General features: G+C 38.6%; 2 protein-coding genes across 2 annotated transcripts in view; one reads left to right on the top strand and one right to left on the bottom strand.

Annotated features, from left to right (window-relative positions):
* Positions 1–16670, bottom strand: part of rg (rugose) — a 728321-nt gene that overhangs the window by 16199 nt on the left and 695452 nt on the right. The window contains exons 42-43 of the mRNA XM_068766997.1: positions 7172–7284; positions 6209–6349 (exon numbers count right to left, since the gene is read on the bottom strand). Coding sequence (XP_068623098.1) covers positions 6209–6349; positions 7172–7284 — 254 coding nt within the window. The remainder of the gene's footprint in view (positions 1–6208; positions 6350–7171; positions 7285–16670) is intronic.
* LOC137923736 (facilitated trehalose transporter Tret1-2 homolog) overlaps positions 14001–16670 on the top strand; it is an 81145-nt gene continuing 78475 nt past the window's right edge. The window contains exon 1 of the mRNA XM_068766992.1: positions 14001–14277. Within this exon, the coding sequence (XP_068623093.1) occupies positions 14231–14277 (47 nt within the window). The 5' untranslated portion in view covers positions 14001–14230. The remainder of the gene's footprint in view (positions 14278–16670) is intronic.

Genomic DNA, 16670 nt, shown 5'->3' on the forward strand with positions numbered 1-16670 from the left:
TACCGGATGATCTGCTCAGAACCCTCTGGGCCAGTCGTCTGCCTAGCAGTGTGCAGCCCATCATCGCGTCTCAGGCCAAAATGACGCTGGATGAAGTCGCCGAGCTCGCAGATCAGGTCCTAGATGTGGTGTCACCGACCTCTCAGGTTGCAGGAATTTCGGGTACGTCTTCAGGTGGATCTAGTGAGATAGCCGCATTGACCCGACAAATACAAGCATTGACGGAAAAAGTCGACCGTATGTCGCGGTCAAAGTCAAAAAATCGGAATTTCTCAAAACGTCGAGGTCGTTCATCAGCATCATCCACTAGGTCTCACTCAAACTATAGAAAGTTCCCAATCTGTTGGTACCATAGCAAGTTCGCGGACTCAGCAAATAAGTGTGTCAAGCCCTGCGATTTTACGGGAAACGCAAAAGGCAGTCGGTGATGGCGACCGACGACTGCTCGACTACCGGTCGCCTATTCGTCACGGATAAACGAACTAAACTACAGTTACTAGTCGATACAGGAAGTGACTTGAGTGTGTTTCCCCGTAAATATTTAAAACAATATCGCTCAAAAACAAATTTCGAGTTGTGTGCTGCGAATGGCTCAATTATTCACACTTACGGTTTTTACAACTTAGTGCTTAATCTAGGCTTGCGCCGTGACTTTCCTTGGAATTTTATTGTAGCTGACGTTACGAGGGCGATAATAGGCGTTGATTTCCTTTCACACTACAATATTATGGTAGATGTACGAAACCAGCGACTCATCGACGGCGTCACAACGCTCGCGACTGTAGCGTCACTCGCGAATACTAACGAGAGTATTTCTTCGGTGAAGGTGGTATCTGGTCACTCGGTGTATCACGACATACTTGCCAAATTCCCTGAAGTCACTCGCCCACACGGCGTTCATCGCACACTGACTCACAACACAGTTCACCACATCCGCACTACACCTGGGCCACCGGTCTCTTGCACACCACGCAGGCTTGCGCCTGATAAATTTAAGATTGCCCAGTCGGAGTTTGAGGCGATGTTGCAGAACGGTACCTGCCGTCCTTCGAAGTCTGCATGGGCTTCACCCCTCCACCTAGCCCCTAAGAAGGACAACGGGTGGCGTCCTTGTGGGGATTACCGCATGCTGAATGCCCGAACTGTACCCGACAGGTACCCTATCAAACACATACACGACTTTTCCCATTGTTTGTCAGGTTGCACAATCTTTTCTACCATTGACCTGGTAAAAGCCTACAACCAGATCCCCGTGCATCCGGATGACATCGCGAAGACAGCCATCACGACGCCGTTCGGTCTGTACGAATTTCCTTATATGACGTTCGGACTTCGTAATGCCGGACAGACGTTTCAGCGCTTCGTCGATGAGATGCTACGGGGCCTGGATTTCACCTACGCTTACCTAGACGATTTTCTTGTCTTTTCTAGGGACCAGAAGACGCACGAAGATCACTTGCGACAACTTTTCGCTAGGCTGAAGCAGTACGGCATGGTCGTCAATACGGCCAAATGTGTGTTTGGCGCGCCGGAAGTCACTTTTTTGGGCTATCGCATTTCAGGTAAAGGTACCACACCGCTGCCGGCGAAGGTTGAGGCGATCAAGGTTTTCCCTGTCCCTAAAACAGTGAAAGAACTTCGTAGGTTCCTCGGGATGGTAAACTTTTACCGCAGGTTCATCCCAAGTGCAGCTTCACAACAAGCTCCTCTCAACGCGCTTCTCACAGGATCAGTGAAAGGCTCACATCCTGTTGATATTACTGGACAGTCGCTCGAGGCTTTTGAGACATGTAAAGAAGGCCTATGTCAGGCCGCCTTGCTGGCTCATCCCAGCTGTGACGCTAGATTAGCGCTTGTCACCGACGCGTCCGATAAGGCTATTGGCGCCGTCTTGCAACAGCAGTCGAGGAACTATAGGTCGTGGGAGCCACTAGCATTTTTCTCTCGTGGGCTGAGTTCTTCTCAGCAAAAATACTCGCCCTACGACCGAGAGCTGCTCGCCGTATATGAAAGTATAAAATACTTTCGCCACATGCTCGAGGCCCGAGTCTTCACGGTCTATACAGACCATAAGCCGCTGATTTACGCTTTTCACAATAAGAAAGAAAACTGCTCGCCCAGACAGTTCCGGCACCTGGATCTGATCGCGCAGTTTACCACCGATATACAGCACATATCCGGTAAAGACAATGTGGTGGCCGATACCCTCTCGCGAGTTGCAGAAATTTCCCAGCCAGTAGATCCGGAGCAGCTGGCAGTCGCTCAGCACTCCGATCCAGAGCTCACTCAATTCGCAGAAGGCTCCACGTCACTGTGCCTGAAAAAACTTAAGGTTCCAGGCTGCAACACGGAGCTGTTCTGCGACGTCAGTACCAACGTGGTACGGCCCTTCGTCCCCAAGATGCTACGGAGACGGGTATTTGAGAGCGTTCATTCTCTAAGTCACCCCGGGGCTAATGCAACAGCCAAACTAGTCTCCGAGCGTTACGTGTGGCCAGAGGTAAAAAAAGACTGCAGGAGCTGGGTGCGAACGTGTTTAGCGTGTCAGCGTTCGAAAATTACACGCCACACAAGCGCTCCCGTTGGCACCTTCAAACTTCCTGCAGCCCGTTTCAAGTTCGTCCATATCGACCTGGTAGGACCATTGCCTCTGTCACAAGGTTTTAGGTATTGTCTCACCGCCATCGACCGCTTTACGCGTTGGCCTGAGGCAATTCCTTTGGCAGATATTTCAGCCGAGACAGTGGCACGAGCCCTACTCAGTGGCTGGATATCCCGATTTGGTTGTCCTGCTGACATCGTTACCGATCGTGGCAGGCAGTTTGAATCCGCGTTATTTAAGAATCTTTCACGCATTTCTGGATTCAACCACCGCCGTACCACAGCTTATCATCCGGCCTGCAATGGTCTCGTGGAAAGATTCCATCGACAGTTGAAGTCTGCCATAGTCTGTCACGGTGATGGGAATTGGGTAGAATCTCTCCCGCTTGTTTTGTTGGGTGTTCGAAGTGCCTACAAGGAAGACCTGCACGCTACCTCAGCCGAGCTAGTATATGGCGAACCACTACGCCTGCCAGGTGAATTTTTTGACTCAAAGGCCGACTATACCCTAGACTTGATGGAGTTTACGTCAAGACTACGGAGTATAATTCAGAGCTTGAAGCCTTCACCTGCAGCTCGCCATAGTGGTACGCGTCCGACGTTCGTTTTTAAGGAGTTAGCCACTTGCAGTCACGTATTCTTGCGTGACTGTACTGTCGGCGGTACCTTAAAACCCGCGTATACCGGACCGTACGAGGTGCTTCAGCGTGACGATAAAGTTTTCGCTATCCTGGTCAATGGTAAAAAAGTCACAGTATCGGTACACCGAGTTAAGCCCGCTTACATACTACGTGACACAGACACCACTCCATGCACACCTACTAAACATACAACACACACAGCAACACATTCAACTAATTCCACTCTTACAACACAGACACAATCACATGACACACGCAAACACGATACAAAAACACATGTGACACGCTCAGGAAACCAGAGCTCACCAGATCCTGAGAAAAATACTCACACTACGCGATCTGGACGGAAAGTAAGGTTTCCTAACTATTATCGCCCTTGACGGTCTCAAGGGGGGGCTGATGTAGTGATCTCACTAACACTAGTCACTTTATTTAAATTGTTATTTGTCAAAATTTTTATTTACATTTATTTTAATACAAAAGATTTTATTTACATAAACCTAAACACCTAAATTAATTTCAATTGTATCTACTTGTAATTGTTTATGTGTATTCAATAAATAAATATTCTAGGGTCAAACTGACATTGTACGCAACATTTATTTTAGCAGTCTAGCTGCGACATTTGCTTGCCGGCCGGCTATGTAGGTCACGGCCCGCCGTCGCCCGCGCAACCCCGCTCACTCAGTGCAGCGGCTGCGCCGGCGCGGGATCCAGTCTCGGTACGATTTTGACGCGGAGCGCATGTCAGTTTGCCCCTCAACTTTCTCGCATAAATACGTTGGTTTTAGTATAAGTTTTCCATTCTGCCCTCGCACCTTCTATTCTTTTAAAAAGCTTGCTACGTACCCACGCACGCATGCTTTAACCTCTTTATATAAATAAACAAACGTAATTAATATTAAATGAAAAACGTAAGACATGAACAAAATCGAAAACGAACATAAAAACCTAACCTTATTGCGTTTTGTTGTATTTATTTGGATGGTGGATTTTTTTTTATAATTTCCATGTCGGCTGTGGGGCCATAAAGTAAGCGGTTGGCAGTCCTACATGACATCACAAATGTAGTGATGTACGAAATAAAATAAAATAGGTGATGGAAGATTCATCATCGTTTCTGCTAGTTTAGATTTAAGTTAGGAAATAGACTAGAGTAACTAAGCTAAATAAACAATGACAAACAATAAAGTGAGTAATTAAAAAATAGGGAAATATTAACTGTTACAATAAAAATAAAGGCGCAAACTCTAATGTCTGTGGTATGTAGACCAATAAACCAAATGATCATTTCTGTTCCAGGGTATTTACTTCTGGACATAGGCCTCTATGGATTTCCAATAGGATCGAGAGAAAGCAGCCTACCTTCAAGCGTCTTCCGATCTCAACAAGATGTGTTTACCTTGTCGGTAGATGAAAGCGCACTAATAGTTTGAAAGTGTGATGCGGAGATCATAAGAATATATTTAGACACAACAGCGTACTGATGTCTCTACGTTTATATGTTAGTGTCCAAAAGTTTTTTTTTAAAGGCTTTCGTTTTCGAGGACCTCTCGTTCAACCCTAGATATGGTATACTGTTTTTGTATACAAAAGTAAATGATTTTATTAGATTTTTTTTTTAATTTCGTGCTACATATTTTCTTTTGTTCTTTACCATATCTGCCTGTTAGATTATTTTATAATCACTTTTAAACGAATTTTCTATCATACCTTTGATTAGTGTAGTACCAAGTAGATTGTGTCGATTGATGTCAAATCAATTTGAGGAGAATAAAACTCAATCGCGATCTTTTCACTTGGACCATACAATATGGGAGGCGTCAGTCTGTCGCATTAACTGGATATCTTTATTATAATAATTAAGCTACTAAATTAAGCGAGCCTACACTGATGTCACGTAAGAGATGCTATATTTATTGCAAACCTTTTGTGTTTTATCATTTCAAAATTAGTTTTATACGCGTATTGAACTAAAAATTTCTTACGGTCTTTGGGTAATATTACTAACCAGTATAATTCAAGTTATCTAAGACCCGATGTTCTTTGTCATGAAAAGGTAACGTAAAATTGTTATTTAAAACTCCCGGGCATTAAGAAGGTAGATAATTTTTTTTGGAGGTTTTTAGAACTATCTATTAACATTTGTCAAGCGTCTGTTTGTCAATAGTTGTAATATAATTTGGGTCAGACAAAACCATTTGAAAGAAGGTTTAGTGTCTCAAACGCATCAAGTCTCCATTGGTCGATGTAAAATTGTATTAGTTCTTCTCGACTTTTTTTGCCAGAAACTCGACTCATATCTTTCGCCTGATTTTCTGGATTTTCTGGGTTTTCAGCAAATTCAAAAGACGATGCGGGCACGTCGTTTTCACACGATAGAGAAGATTATAGTCGAATCAAAAAAGGTTTGTACCGGAAAAAGACTATTCCGAGTATTTCGAGGACTTGAAAAACCGTTAGCAAAAGTACGTTTTATCTGACGGAAAGTTTATTTGGAACAATAAATAGAGAATTTATATTTTCTCCGCGCATCCTCTGGACGGCGTAACGAACATCTCTACATTCAAGGTACCCAGTAATAACGAAGTTTGTATTTTTTGTTTGTTAAGTATTTTGATCACATCGCCCACTAATTTCAAACCTTTAGAAGCTTATTATTACAGGCAACATACAAGGTAAAAAACAAAAGATGAGAACGGAAATAATATGACGAAAAATATGTATTTTAAAAAAATAATCTTTGTGTGCTTAAGATAGGGTAAGTACGAGAGGAACCCAAAAAGGTCATAAAAAGTTAAAAGTAAGAAAGACACGGAGGCCAAGCCCAATGCACTGGACAAATATGTGGCAAACAACCGATAATGCAGGTTAGTCAAAGAGAACGCGATCCGTTGCTAGCATCTCTTAGTAGTGAACATTACGTCCCGTTGAGGAAGAGTACAAAACAAGCAATGTATACTCACAATGCGAACGAGCCAGTTGAGTACGAAGGCCCCGGTGGAGTAGTGAGTCCCGTAGTGGAAGGGAGGCGTGGACTCGTGTTCCCACGTGTTGTAGCGCTCCTCGAAATACGCACGGCGGCTCGGGTTCAGTGCGCCAATGGGCTGAGGATATACATAATCAATTGTAAATTTCAAAATACGCACACCTATTATTTTAATTCCCTCCCCTTTTCTAGTCTCATCATCATCATCATCATTTCAGTCATCACATGTCTATGAATGTCATCACTATGAAGTATAATTTCATCTTCCTAACGGCACAGGAGAAATAAGAGCGTCAGCTATTATTTCTAACTTTTTCTTCTCCTACAGACAGCCTTTTTAATCCTAATGGGTCATTTCCATGTTAGAAACAGTATTGATTGTGGGGGTAATTTCTATTCACGCATGCTATAGCTATGTTTATATAGCAAGCTATATTTATTTTTCATTTTTAATTATTTATTTAAGTTGGCACGGTAGAACAAGCTGTTAGAAAAAAAATTTCAAACGGCTTAATGGCGCCCAAATTGGGACTCCTTTACTTCTCCCTTTTCACTATTTAAATTTATAATATAAATACACGTGAAATATATATTATATTTATGTCTAACCCTATGTCATTTTATTATTAGTCTGTAAGCTTCCTTTAAAATTATGTATATATACATATATATCTAGTTTTGCAAAAGATATAGGTTCCATGACTGTTTTTATTTGATAAGGCCCTTGACAGTGTTCGGACATAAAGAATGAGGGAACTCCCCGCATGGAATATGACGACTAAGTTAACGACCAATAAAAATGAACTCTTGTTTGCATTGTCAGTAATCTATAGTCTGTCAATTGAACTAGCATAGGATAAAAAATGGATAACTATTTCCAAAGATGAACTTTACATCCAGTAGGCATTCCGAGTATCTTTTGTTCCGAAATGTATAATACCTTCGAGAGATCCCTGTAGTTGGACGGCTGACTGAGGTCCAGCTCCTCACTTTCGTAGTTGGTTAGCACCCATGGGAACACGGGGTACTGGTTCAGGTCGTTGTAAGTACGTCCTGCGAATAAAGGCATTGATATTAGGTGGGTTTCATACTATAGGTTTAGAGGATCAAGATAGATGCCAACGCCAAGGCATAGGCCTCCGCGAAAAATCGCCATGACAGCCGTTTTTGTGTTGCCCGCAACCAGATACTACCAGCGACCTTAACTATGTTGTCGGTCCACCAGTGGGGAACCTAACACAGGATGTCGGTTGCACGAGTGACATGCCCTGCCCACTACAATGTTTAATACATGGTACACCCTTTAAAAATAATAAATAACAAATGGATAATATAGTAAGAAAATTAATTATTTTTTACTATCTGTTCCTATAGACATTGTGCTGCCAGAAGTTAAATACCTATTTCATTCTTATTGAAAAAATAAACACACGTAATCCTTTAAACATGATGATTGGAAATGGGTGTAAAATCTATAAGGCTTTATGTCGACAAATGTGCTATACATTCATCTTCTTTCTCGCGGACTGTTACAATTCGTCGAAATGGGTTGGTAGAGACGGAGTGGTGCACGACTTTCTAATAAGTGTATACAGTTATAGGCAATTCTTATAGATAAATAAATAATATAGACCTGCATTTGACCTTTAACTTCTTGAGGTCCGTGATTAGTGCGCCAATAAAGTAGATCTCAGAGAACATCGAACGCATATCAACTCACTTTGGTGATAACACCGAAGGGTCTCTGTCCTATGATTTGTTGCTACGTATTCTTGAGTAAATACAAGATAAAGTTCTTTGTTCGATATGTACTGTTGTATGTAATATCGTCTATGTATACATTTTTTTAATTGGCATATGCTTTACTTGGCATGTCATATATTTTTATATGAATGCGAAAGGATTGAACCCGTCTCGAGTTCAATTTCGAAATGATCAACAATCAAATTGCCCACCTGTGGGGCGTGGATCCCACGTTGGGAAACACAGTTTTGGCCTAAAGATTACCCAGAGAGCAACGGAGAAGGCTATTACAGCTTAGCTGCAAGATTGAAACACTAAGGGGGATATCCGTAGAAGAACCAGTCACACAGCTTGAAGAATTGCTCTTCTGAGTGGCTCGGTGGGGCACATAGCACAAGCAACTGCCGTTAGAGCCAAAAGCATCCAGAGTGGTGACCATCAGCCGGTAGACTAGGTGGACCGATGGCTTAGTCATGGTAGCCATGAGTCGTTGGATACGGGCAGCGTAAGAGCAATCATCGTAGCGACCTTTGGTGAAGCCCTATGCTTTGCAGAGTTTATCTAATGACATTATGGTAATGATGATGGATTTCTCAGTCTTCGGGGCAAAATGGGTCGACTCATGCACAGAGCCATGCACGGGATTTTTCTACGAGGAAACAATAGTATGTAGTACTTAATGTAATCAGGCGTTACTTCGCGGAAGTCCATCCTAAGTAAGAAAAGGACCAATATTTAGCCACTTCCGCACATGCAGTGGTAGTCGTGCAATGAAATGCACCGCCCGCCAGCCCGCTGATAAATGCGTATGCGGCAAACAATGCGAATCACTCAACACGTGTTTCACCCCTCCACGGGGCATCTTCAGGAGCTATGTTACACCGTATTAGTGCCATTATATTATATGTCACTCTGTGTTTGGCACTCCTTTGTGTAACACAAATTTATACATATTCACTTTATCAGATATAGCCTAAATGAAATCATAATAATCAAGCGACATCACTGCCAAGGATTCTGGTCATTTAAATATTCGTTTATTGAATTATAAGCCTTTTTCGTCAATTTACTTTAAATATGCGTTTTGAATTTTGTAAATAGTAGTCCAATAATATTTTGCGCAATTTTATTAAAAAAACCAGATTCTATGAACGTTGTTATTTGTATGTTTGTTTGTTTTGATAAGGTGATGATGAATTATTATTTTAATAACACGCTCAGTGTTACGTGTACGGCTACAAAACCGTGAATGACACGTTAAATGAGTTTTTTGATAAGCGAACTTACGTGTTTGTGGCGGTGTGTTTGTCTGTTGCGACAGCGAAGACACGTCGGGTGCATTGTTTAGTGTTATGCTTATGATAGGTTATCTATGAGTTCGTTTTTTGAATAGACTTTTTATACCTATACCTATAGATAGTTTTATAACCTTATTATTCACTCTAACAAGAATAGTTTTTGAATACGAACTTTGTTTTTTTGGATTAAAATTAAAAAGAAGGTTTTTACGAAATTACTTTTAGTTTTTCATTTAGTAAAGAAAAAGGTTTGTTAATAACGAAAAATCAGTGATATGCTTAGATAATATACTATTAAGTCACGAATTATAATCGTACAACCTTTTTAAGTTAAATTTTATACATGGATTTTATAAAAGTGTAAAAGATTTTCGGAGGGAAATATGTAACTGTTTAGTCAGCAAAAACTAATCCTTTTACACCTATTTCTAACCATCTGTTAAAAGTTTAATATGTCACTTTAATTTATTTTTTCTACAGAAATGCAACGGGCTGGTAACATCTGGCAGAATAATAAAAAATCTTTTTTATAAAGTTAATTACTGTTTTTAAAACGAAATAATTTTGGGAAAGGTTGGCGTCGTCGTTGTTTCAGCCTATGCACTGTTTGAAACTTGTTTGTGAGCATTGGCAATTTCAATGCAATGCAATTAATGCACTAAGTGTAAATTATATAAGATTATATCACGGGAATCGAACTCGCGATCTACAAACCCGAAGTGTCAATTCTTTATCGCTGTGCTAACGTGCTTCGATAGGGTGCTGCTTGGACAGGATTTACAATACAAATATTGGGTTATACAAACGAGAGAATTCGTTACCATTATAAAACAAACAATGCATTTATGTACAAAATCAAAATTTATTCTATTTTCAAAAAACTTAAATTTGTACAACTCGAGCTATAAAAAACATTGTTTAACATAGACGAATGACTTTAGCTTATGAAGTCATAGTTTGTCAGGTCATTGTCGGAGAGAGCTAGTAAAGTGGGTCAAAGACACCGCGGAAGAACCTGCATAACTACTTCAATTTCTCTTTGGCCACCGACCTTCGAGTTATCGGTTCAAAATTGCCAATCCATGGCAACTGTTGCGTGCAGCCAATGAACCGATAATTTTTATTACGCACTAAAATAAAATTACAACCTTTTTTTTAAATGAAATAGATTGCATAGTACTTTGCCGGATTGCAATACAGATGGTTTTTGAAATACATTATTTTAATTTAGAATAATAATTATTTCATTGTAATTTTCGCATATTTATAGATATGCTTAGACCAGAGGCTCCGGAAAGAACTTTTTTCATAGACACATGGGACACAAAAGTTAACTGGTACCGGTGATAAGTCCACTGCTGCTACATTTCTACCATTTTACCAAAAATCAACAAAAACTTTCGATCTAACTATGCAAGTTTTTTTTATATATATTATATATATTTTTTATATATATATATTATTGATAGGTCAAACTAATATCTGTATTTTTCACAAGCGAAACCGAAAATTTTTTTCCTCCATTTTTTGGCACACCAACGTAGACCTTGTAGTCTCTTGTGAACCTCCGAGGTCTATTTTTTAAAGACCATATACCACAGACATTAGCGTCCGTGACTTTGGTTATAACATTTAATATATGTCACAGTGTTTACTAACCTAAGTTACTCTTGTCTATTGTTTCTCAACCTTTTTCTGACACGCCTTACTTAAGCCTTTTTAAAATTCTTTTCTTTACTCGTGTAAGTCCGTCGAATTGCTCCCTAGCGTGTACACCATGTTGGAATACACTATTTCCTAATTTAAACCCACACAATAATACACATATATATATATAATATATAAGGTTGTCAAATATCTCCCTTCCGCCTTTTTGTCTTTTGAATTTCGCGGCTATGTAGAAAGCGCTACATAGCTCGTATCTGGCAATACTATACATAATTTGAAAGGTCTTGACATAACCTACAAAACGACGCTATGCATGATTAGTTTGGATATTGCGTTCAACAGTTATAGACGTGTAAACATGGAGTTCACTAACGCCGAAATTCGCGCTATTTTAAAGTTTTCCTTCGTTAAAGGCAAATCCGCTAGAGAAACGTTCCGTGAGATTAATGGTGTTTTGGGGGATGGTACTCTATCACTTCGAACCGCGGAGGAATGGTTTCGACGATTCAGAGCCGGCGAAAACGACACCATGGATAAGCCAGCCGGCGGAAGACCTGTGACGACAAATACCGATTAAATCATGGACTACATCGAGTTAGACCGGCATGTGGCATCTCGTGACATCGCCTAGGAGATGGGAGTTAGTCACCAAACCATTTTAAACCATCTGCAGAAGGCTGGATACAAAAAAAAGCTTGATGTTTGGGTGCCGCATGATTTGACGCAAAAAAACCTTCTGGACCGAATCAACGCCTGCGATATGCTGCTGAAACGGAACGAACTCGACCCATTCTTGAAGCGGATGGTGACTGGCGACGAAAAATGGATCACATACGACAATATCAAGCGAAAACGGTCGTGGTCGAAGGCCGGTGAATCGTCCCAAACAGTGGCCAAGCCGGGATTGTCGGCCAGGAAGGTTTTGCTGTGTGTTTGGTGGGATTGGAAGGGAATCATCCACTATGAGCTGCTCCCATATGGCCAGACGCTTAATTCTACCATCTACTGCGAACAACTGGACCGCTTGAAGCAGGTGATCGACCAGAAGCGTCCAGAATTGGCCAACAGGAAGGGTGTAGTGTTCCACCAGGACAACGCCAGACCACACACTTCGTTGATGACTCGACAGAAGCTACGGGAGCTCGGATGGGAGGTTTTATCACATCCACCATATAGCCCGGACATAGCGCCAAGTGATTACCATCTGTTCCTGTCCATGGCGAACGCCCTTGGTGGTGTAAAGTTGAACTCAAAAAAGGTTTGTGAAAAGTGGCTGTCCGAGTTCTTCGCAAATAAGGAGGGGGGCTTCTACGAGGGAGGTATTATGAAGTTGCCGTCTAGATGGAAACAGATTATCGAACAAAACGGCGCATATTTGATCTAAATCCGATCACTGTAACACTTTTTATAAAGCATTGAATAAAGAGCAAAAAAGCGGAAGGGAGATATTTGACAACCTGTTATATATATATGTGTGCTATTAAATTTTTTGTTAAAGTTTTTTTTTAGGTTATGTAATGGTGTTGTCTTTGATTCTTTTTTCTGCATAAGGCACTAACAATATCCAAATTTTACAGTTCGTGCGAACACCTCCTCATCCTTACTTCATATTGCCATCCTTAAGTTGTTCAGTTATTACTAAAAGCAAAGAAAATATGACAGTGTTACAAAACATTAAACGTGTACTAATCCAGCTATATGTATGTATAATCATTACTATATGTTATAGTTATTTATTTAATGTGACAAGATAATGCGTATTAAACACCATGGGACCTATGAGAGATCAGTGTGAAGCGGCTCCTCCGAGGTTCCATGTCGAATAGGTCTTTTGTTTGTACGGAACATAATGTAATACGCATACACACACATATACACGCGTGCACATTTAAAAATTGTTTTCGCGTGTTTCGTGTTTACACAAGTTTAATTACTGTAATTTATGTAATAAACATGAAATATAAAAGTTAAAATAATTTAAATTAAAGGCATTAATAGGATGCAGGTCTACTCATTACTCACGAAGGAGATATTTGCAGTACTAAAAATACACACCGTGTATAATTAGATAAGATAAGATACCATTTTTCGAGAAAGATGTCGCAAAATATGCCGTATGGAATTGTTTACGAAATATTACATTTATACTTTAAATTATATGTATTATATTTCAAAATGGTTACTCGTAGAATAGTATTTATTAAGTGGATTCGTTGATTATTAATGTGACTATTTTAAAAAAAAGTCTTAGGGATAGGCCTCCGCCAAAGATTTCTATAGGGGGGTATAGAATAATCAACACAGTTGGCACGCAGAGGTCGCTGCTGCTCATCATTAGGAAACATGTTTGTGGGCAGTGGCAATCCTATGTAATGAATACACAAAGTGTGAATTTAATAAGATTGTATCCGGGGAACCGAACCCGAGGCCAACGTGGTAAGGTGATTAATCCTGTTAATTCATAAAACAACCAATTAATAACGAGAATTCAAAATATTGAAAGAATTTTAAAAAAGTCAAGGACGTTTACTATATTTCTAGAATGAGTGCGGCTTTTATATACTAATCTGAAAATCTATATAAAGAGTGATTGGTTTTAGGTGTATTATATAACATCTATTTCTAATCACCCGTATAAACTCATTGTTTAGGCATAAGTAATATTATTTTTATTCTTTTGAAATAACTCTTACTTCTGGCAATATAATTAAATATAATAAATTTGTAATTAAATAATACATGTACTAATTCGAATTTTGAAATCATGTAATCATTACATTATTTATTATATATATGCACTCTTTTAACGCTTTTAGAGTTATAAATAATCACCATGTATATATAAGCACCCGATTAGTTAGTTTTACCGTGATGTACATGTATTTAATGACAAATAATTTGATAAATATTATATGCACAAAGTACAAGAAGGAGGCGCGTGCTCTTTGACCCTATAGATACGGGCTGTATTATTTACATCTCGCGATCGCATCGGGACAGACTTTATCGTCGCTCGTACAAGACTATTGTTGTGCCCACGTGACCACACTTTTCCCAGCTGCCACTCCGACTGGCATTCGTCAAACAGTTGCCAACTTTCGCACGACGTTATCGTCACCGCGAATTCCGTTCGAAAAATCGCGACGCGAATTTGATACGAAAGGGAAAACGTAAATTCGTTTTCAGTGGCCGCGTGTAACGGTGTCGTCTGCATTAAAAAGATAATGACATCCCGTTTCCCGCGCAAATTAAAGACATATGTCAAACGCTAGTGGAAGTAAATTTTACAAATGTGTTGTGATATGCCGAAATTTCTTATAATGGATGTGTTGAAAAGGTAACATACAATATCTTCATTTAAATACACGCACTTTTGAATCGTGATTTATTTTTAAAATAAAAAAAAAACTACCAACTCATCCTGTGAGCAAGCTACCAGTTTGGAAAAATCTGTTCGGTCAGAAACTCAAGTCGCTTTTTTTAAATGAACTTTTAATAATTTTGCATGCATTATATTAACAACCCTGTCAGTTCGACACATTTCAATCAATTAAAAACTCTTAAATGCTATAATAAAATTGGTGTAAAAATATAATTTTAATTTTAGATTACAGAATTTACTGTCACAGTTTTGTAAATATCAAGAAATGCAACCAGCATTGATTTTCACTTTTATTTCAATATTTTTTACTACATATACTTATATGCACTAAAATGTGTTGGCATAAAACTTTCTAAAGCAAATTCGTGTACGCCGCGTCTCTGTATGTACATCCAAAAGTGTAGTATATTTAAAAAAAATATTGCAGCAACCTCTTCGAAAAAATTGTAAACCTCTTTGGTGTAGCTACATTTAAATATTAAGTATGAAAATGTAATAAAACATTTTTAAATTTGGAATGACGATTAATGCATGCTCTAAATTTTAGTTAGGCAATCTTAACCAGTATTTTTTTAAATATTGCAATAAACACTTATGTATAAGAATACATAAAGACACTCTATCGTCTTATTCGTCATAAAATTATTTAAAATTACACTTTTTTTTCTGACATGAATACGTCAAAATTTTTTGTTTATATCGAGTCGAGCAATGGTAGCTCAGCAGTAGAAGACTGAGATTAGCGATCGTAGGTCGCGGATTCGATTCCCACGATACAATTTCGTATAATTCACAATTCGTGCATTAATTACATAGGATTGTCACTGTTAAAAATTAAATTTCCAAAAGACGGACAGTAGCGCCCTCTTCGTACCAAAATACAATGATGCGATTATGGTATATCCCTCATAGATATCTTTTGGGGGTGGCCTGTCTTGCACTGTGTCTATGGACTGAAACGTTTCTATATATTTTTTCGCGTGTCAAACAAATCGATCTAAATTATTTCCATTAATTAGTTTTTATAAGTACATCATACCATCAAATCTTTAATAATGAATCAGTGAACATAAATTACGTTTGATTATGTTAAAATATCAATAGCAAAAGCCAATATTTCAGTGTCGTTATTTTTAGTTTGAAAACTTTTCAGACGAGTTGCTTGCGATTTTTAGATATAGCATCGTTTTATCGCATGTATTAATCAATCATACAAGTATAACAGATAAGATATATTTTCGCATCTGTATAGTGTTATTTATTAAATAAACAATTGTAGTTTTTACTATCGCCTCCTTTATTAATTCGAATTTTGAAATTCGCACAAAATTTATGTCGCATATGTTATTGAAATAATAATAAAATAAAAAAAAATTGTGAAGTAATAGTGCTACGCAGGTATTGGCTAGTTGAATAGGTAATTTTACTATTGTTTGGCTTATCATTGAAAGTACTTTTTCATAGAATCTCTTCAAAGACCGCCATGATGATTTGCATAAGATCGTCTGTCCACATTGTGTGACGTACAGCACTGCGCTTTTTTATTATTATATTTCTATAATGGTTACATAAAATCCTAGCTATAAATGATTTAGCGTACTGTAGATTATATATGTTTTGTTTTATTATAATTTAGAAATCTATTTAATATTATTTATCTGCTTTATTTAGTTGTTACCGTTTTTATAAGCTAGAATAATTATGTCCAAGGCTCTGCGTCTACAATAGGCAAAAAAACATATTTAATTTTGCAATTCTGCTTTTGTTTCAGTATTGGTTTCCTTATTTAAAATAAGTAAATATATAAATAAGCACACCCCATGTGGAAATTAATAAGAAATAATGATGGTGATTAAAACATTTCTTTATTTACTTTCTAAAGTTATATTTGATCTACGAGATAAGTTTTAAAAATAACTAGCTTAGATGATTACTTTATAAATGTTAATCCGATACATTATGATGTTAATTAGAGCAATTATGTAAATGGCATAATGGGTTATCAATGAAGTAATTAGCAATGCAAATAGATTATATTACTGTTTGCTTTCGCGATATTTGTTCTGTTTGTTATTATTATAATGAACATAGAAATAGTTGAAGTATTGATTCTATTATAATCTTTAGTGTTATTTCTGTGAACATGTGGAAGTTCTACACTGCCTTGTGGTCTCTTTGATCATCTGATCTAGACTCTCCTGCCCGTTGGCACTTCTTCTTTCCAGTCAATGACGCCCACATTAAGACATAAGTCTCTCCCAAAGATCATCACGATGACCGGTCATGGGCTGACCACATCTACTGACTTCCCGTCTATGTCGTCCATCCAACCTGTTGATGGCCTTACC

Source organism: Battus philenor, unplaced genomic scaffold, assembly GCF_028537555.1.
Source record: "Battus philenor isolate CCGP_79_NKW_IND1 unplaced genomic scaffold, ilBatPhil1.0.hap1 SCAF_22, whole genome shotgun sequence".
Classification (NCBI taxonomy): Eukaryota; Metazoa; Arthropoda; class Insecta; order Lepidoptera; family Papilionidae; genus Battus; species Battus philenor.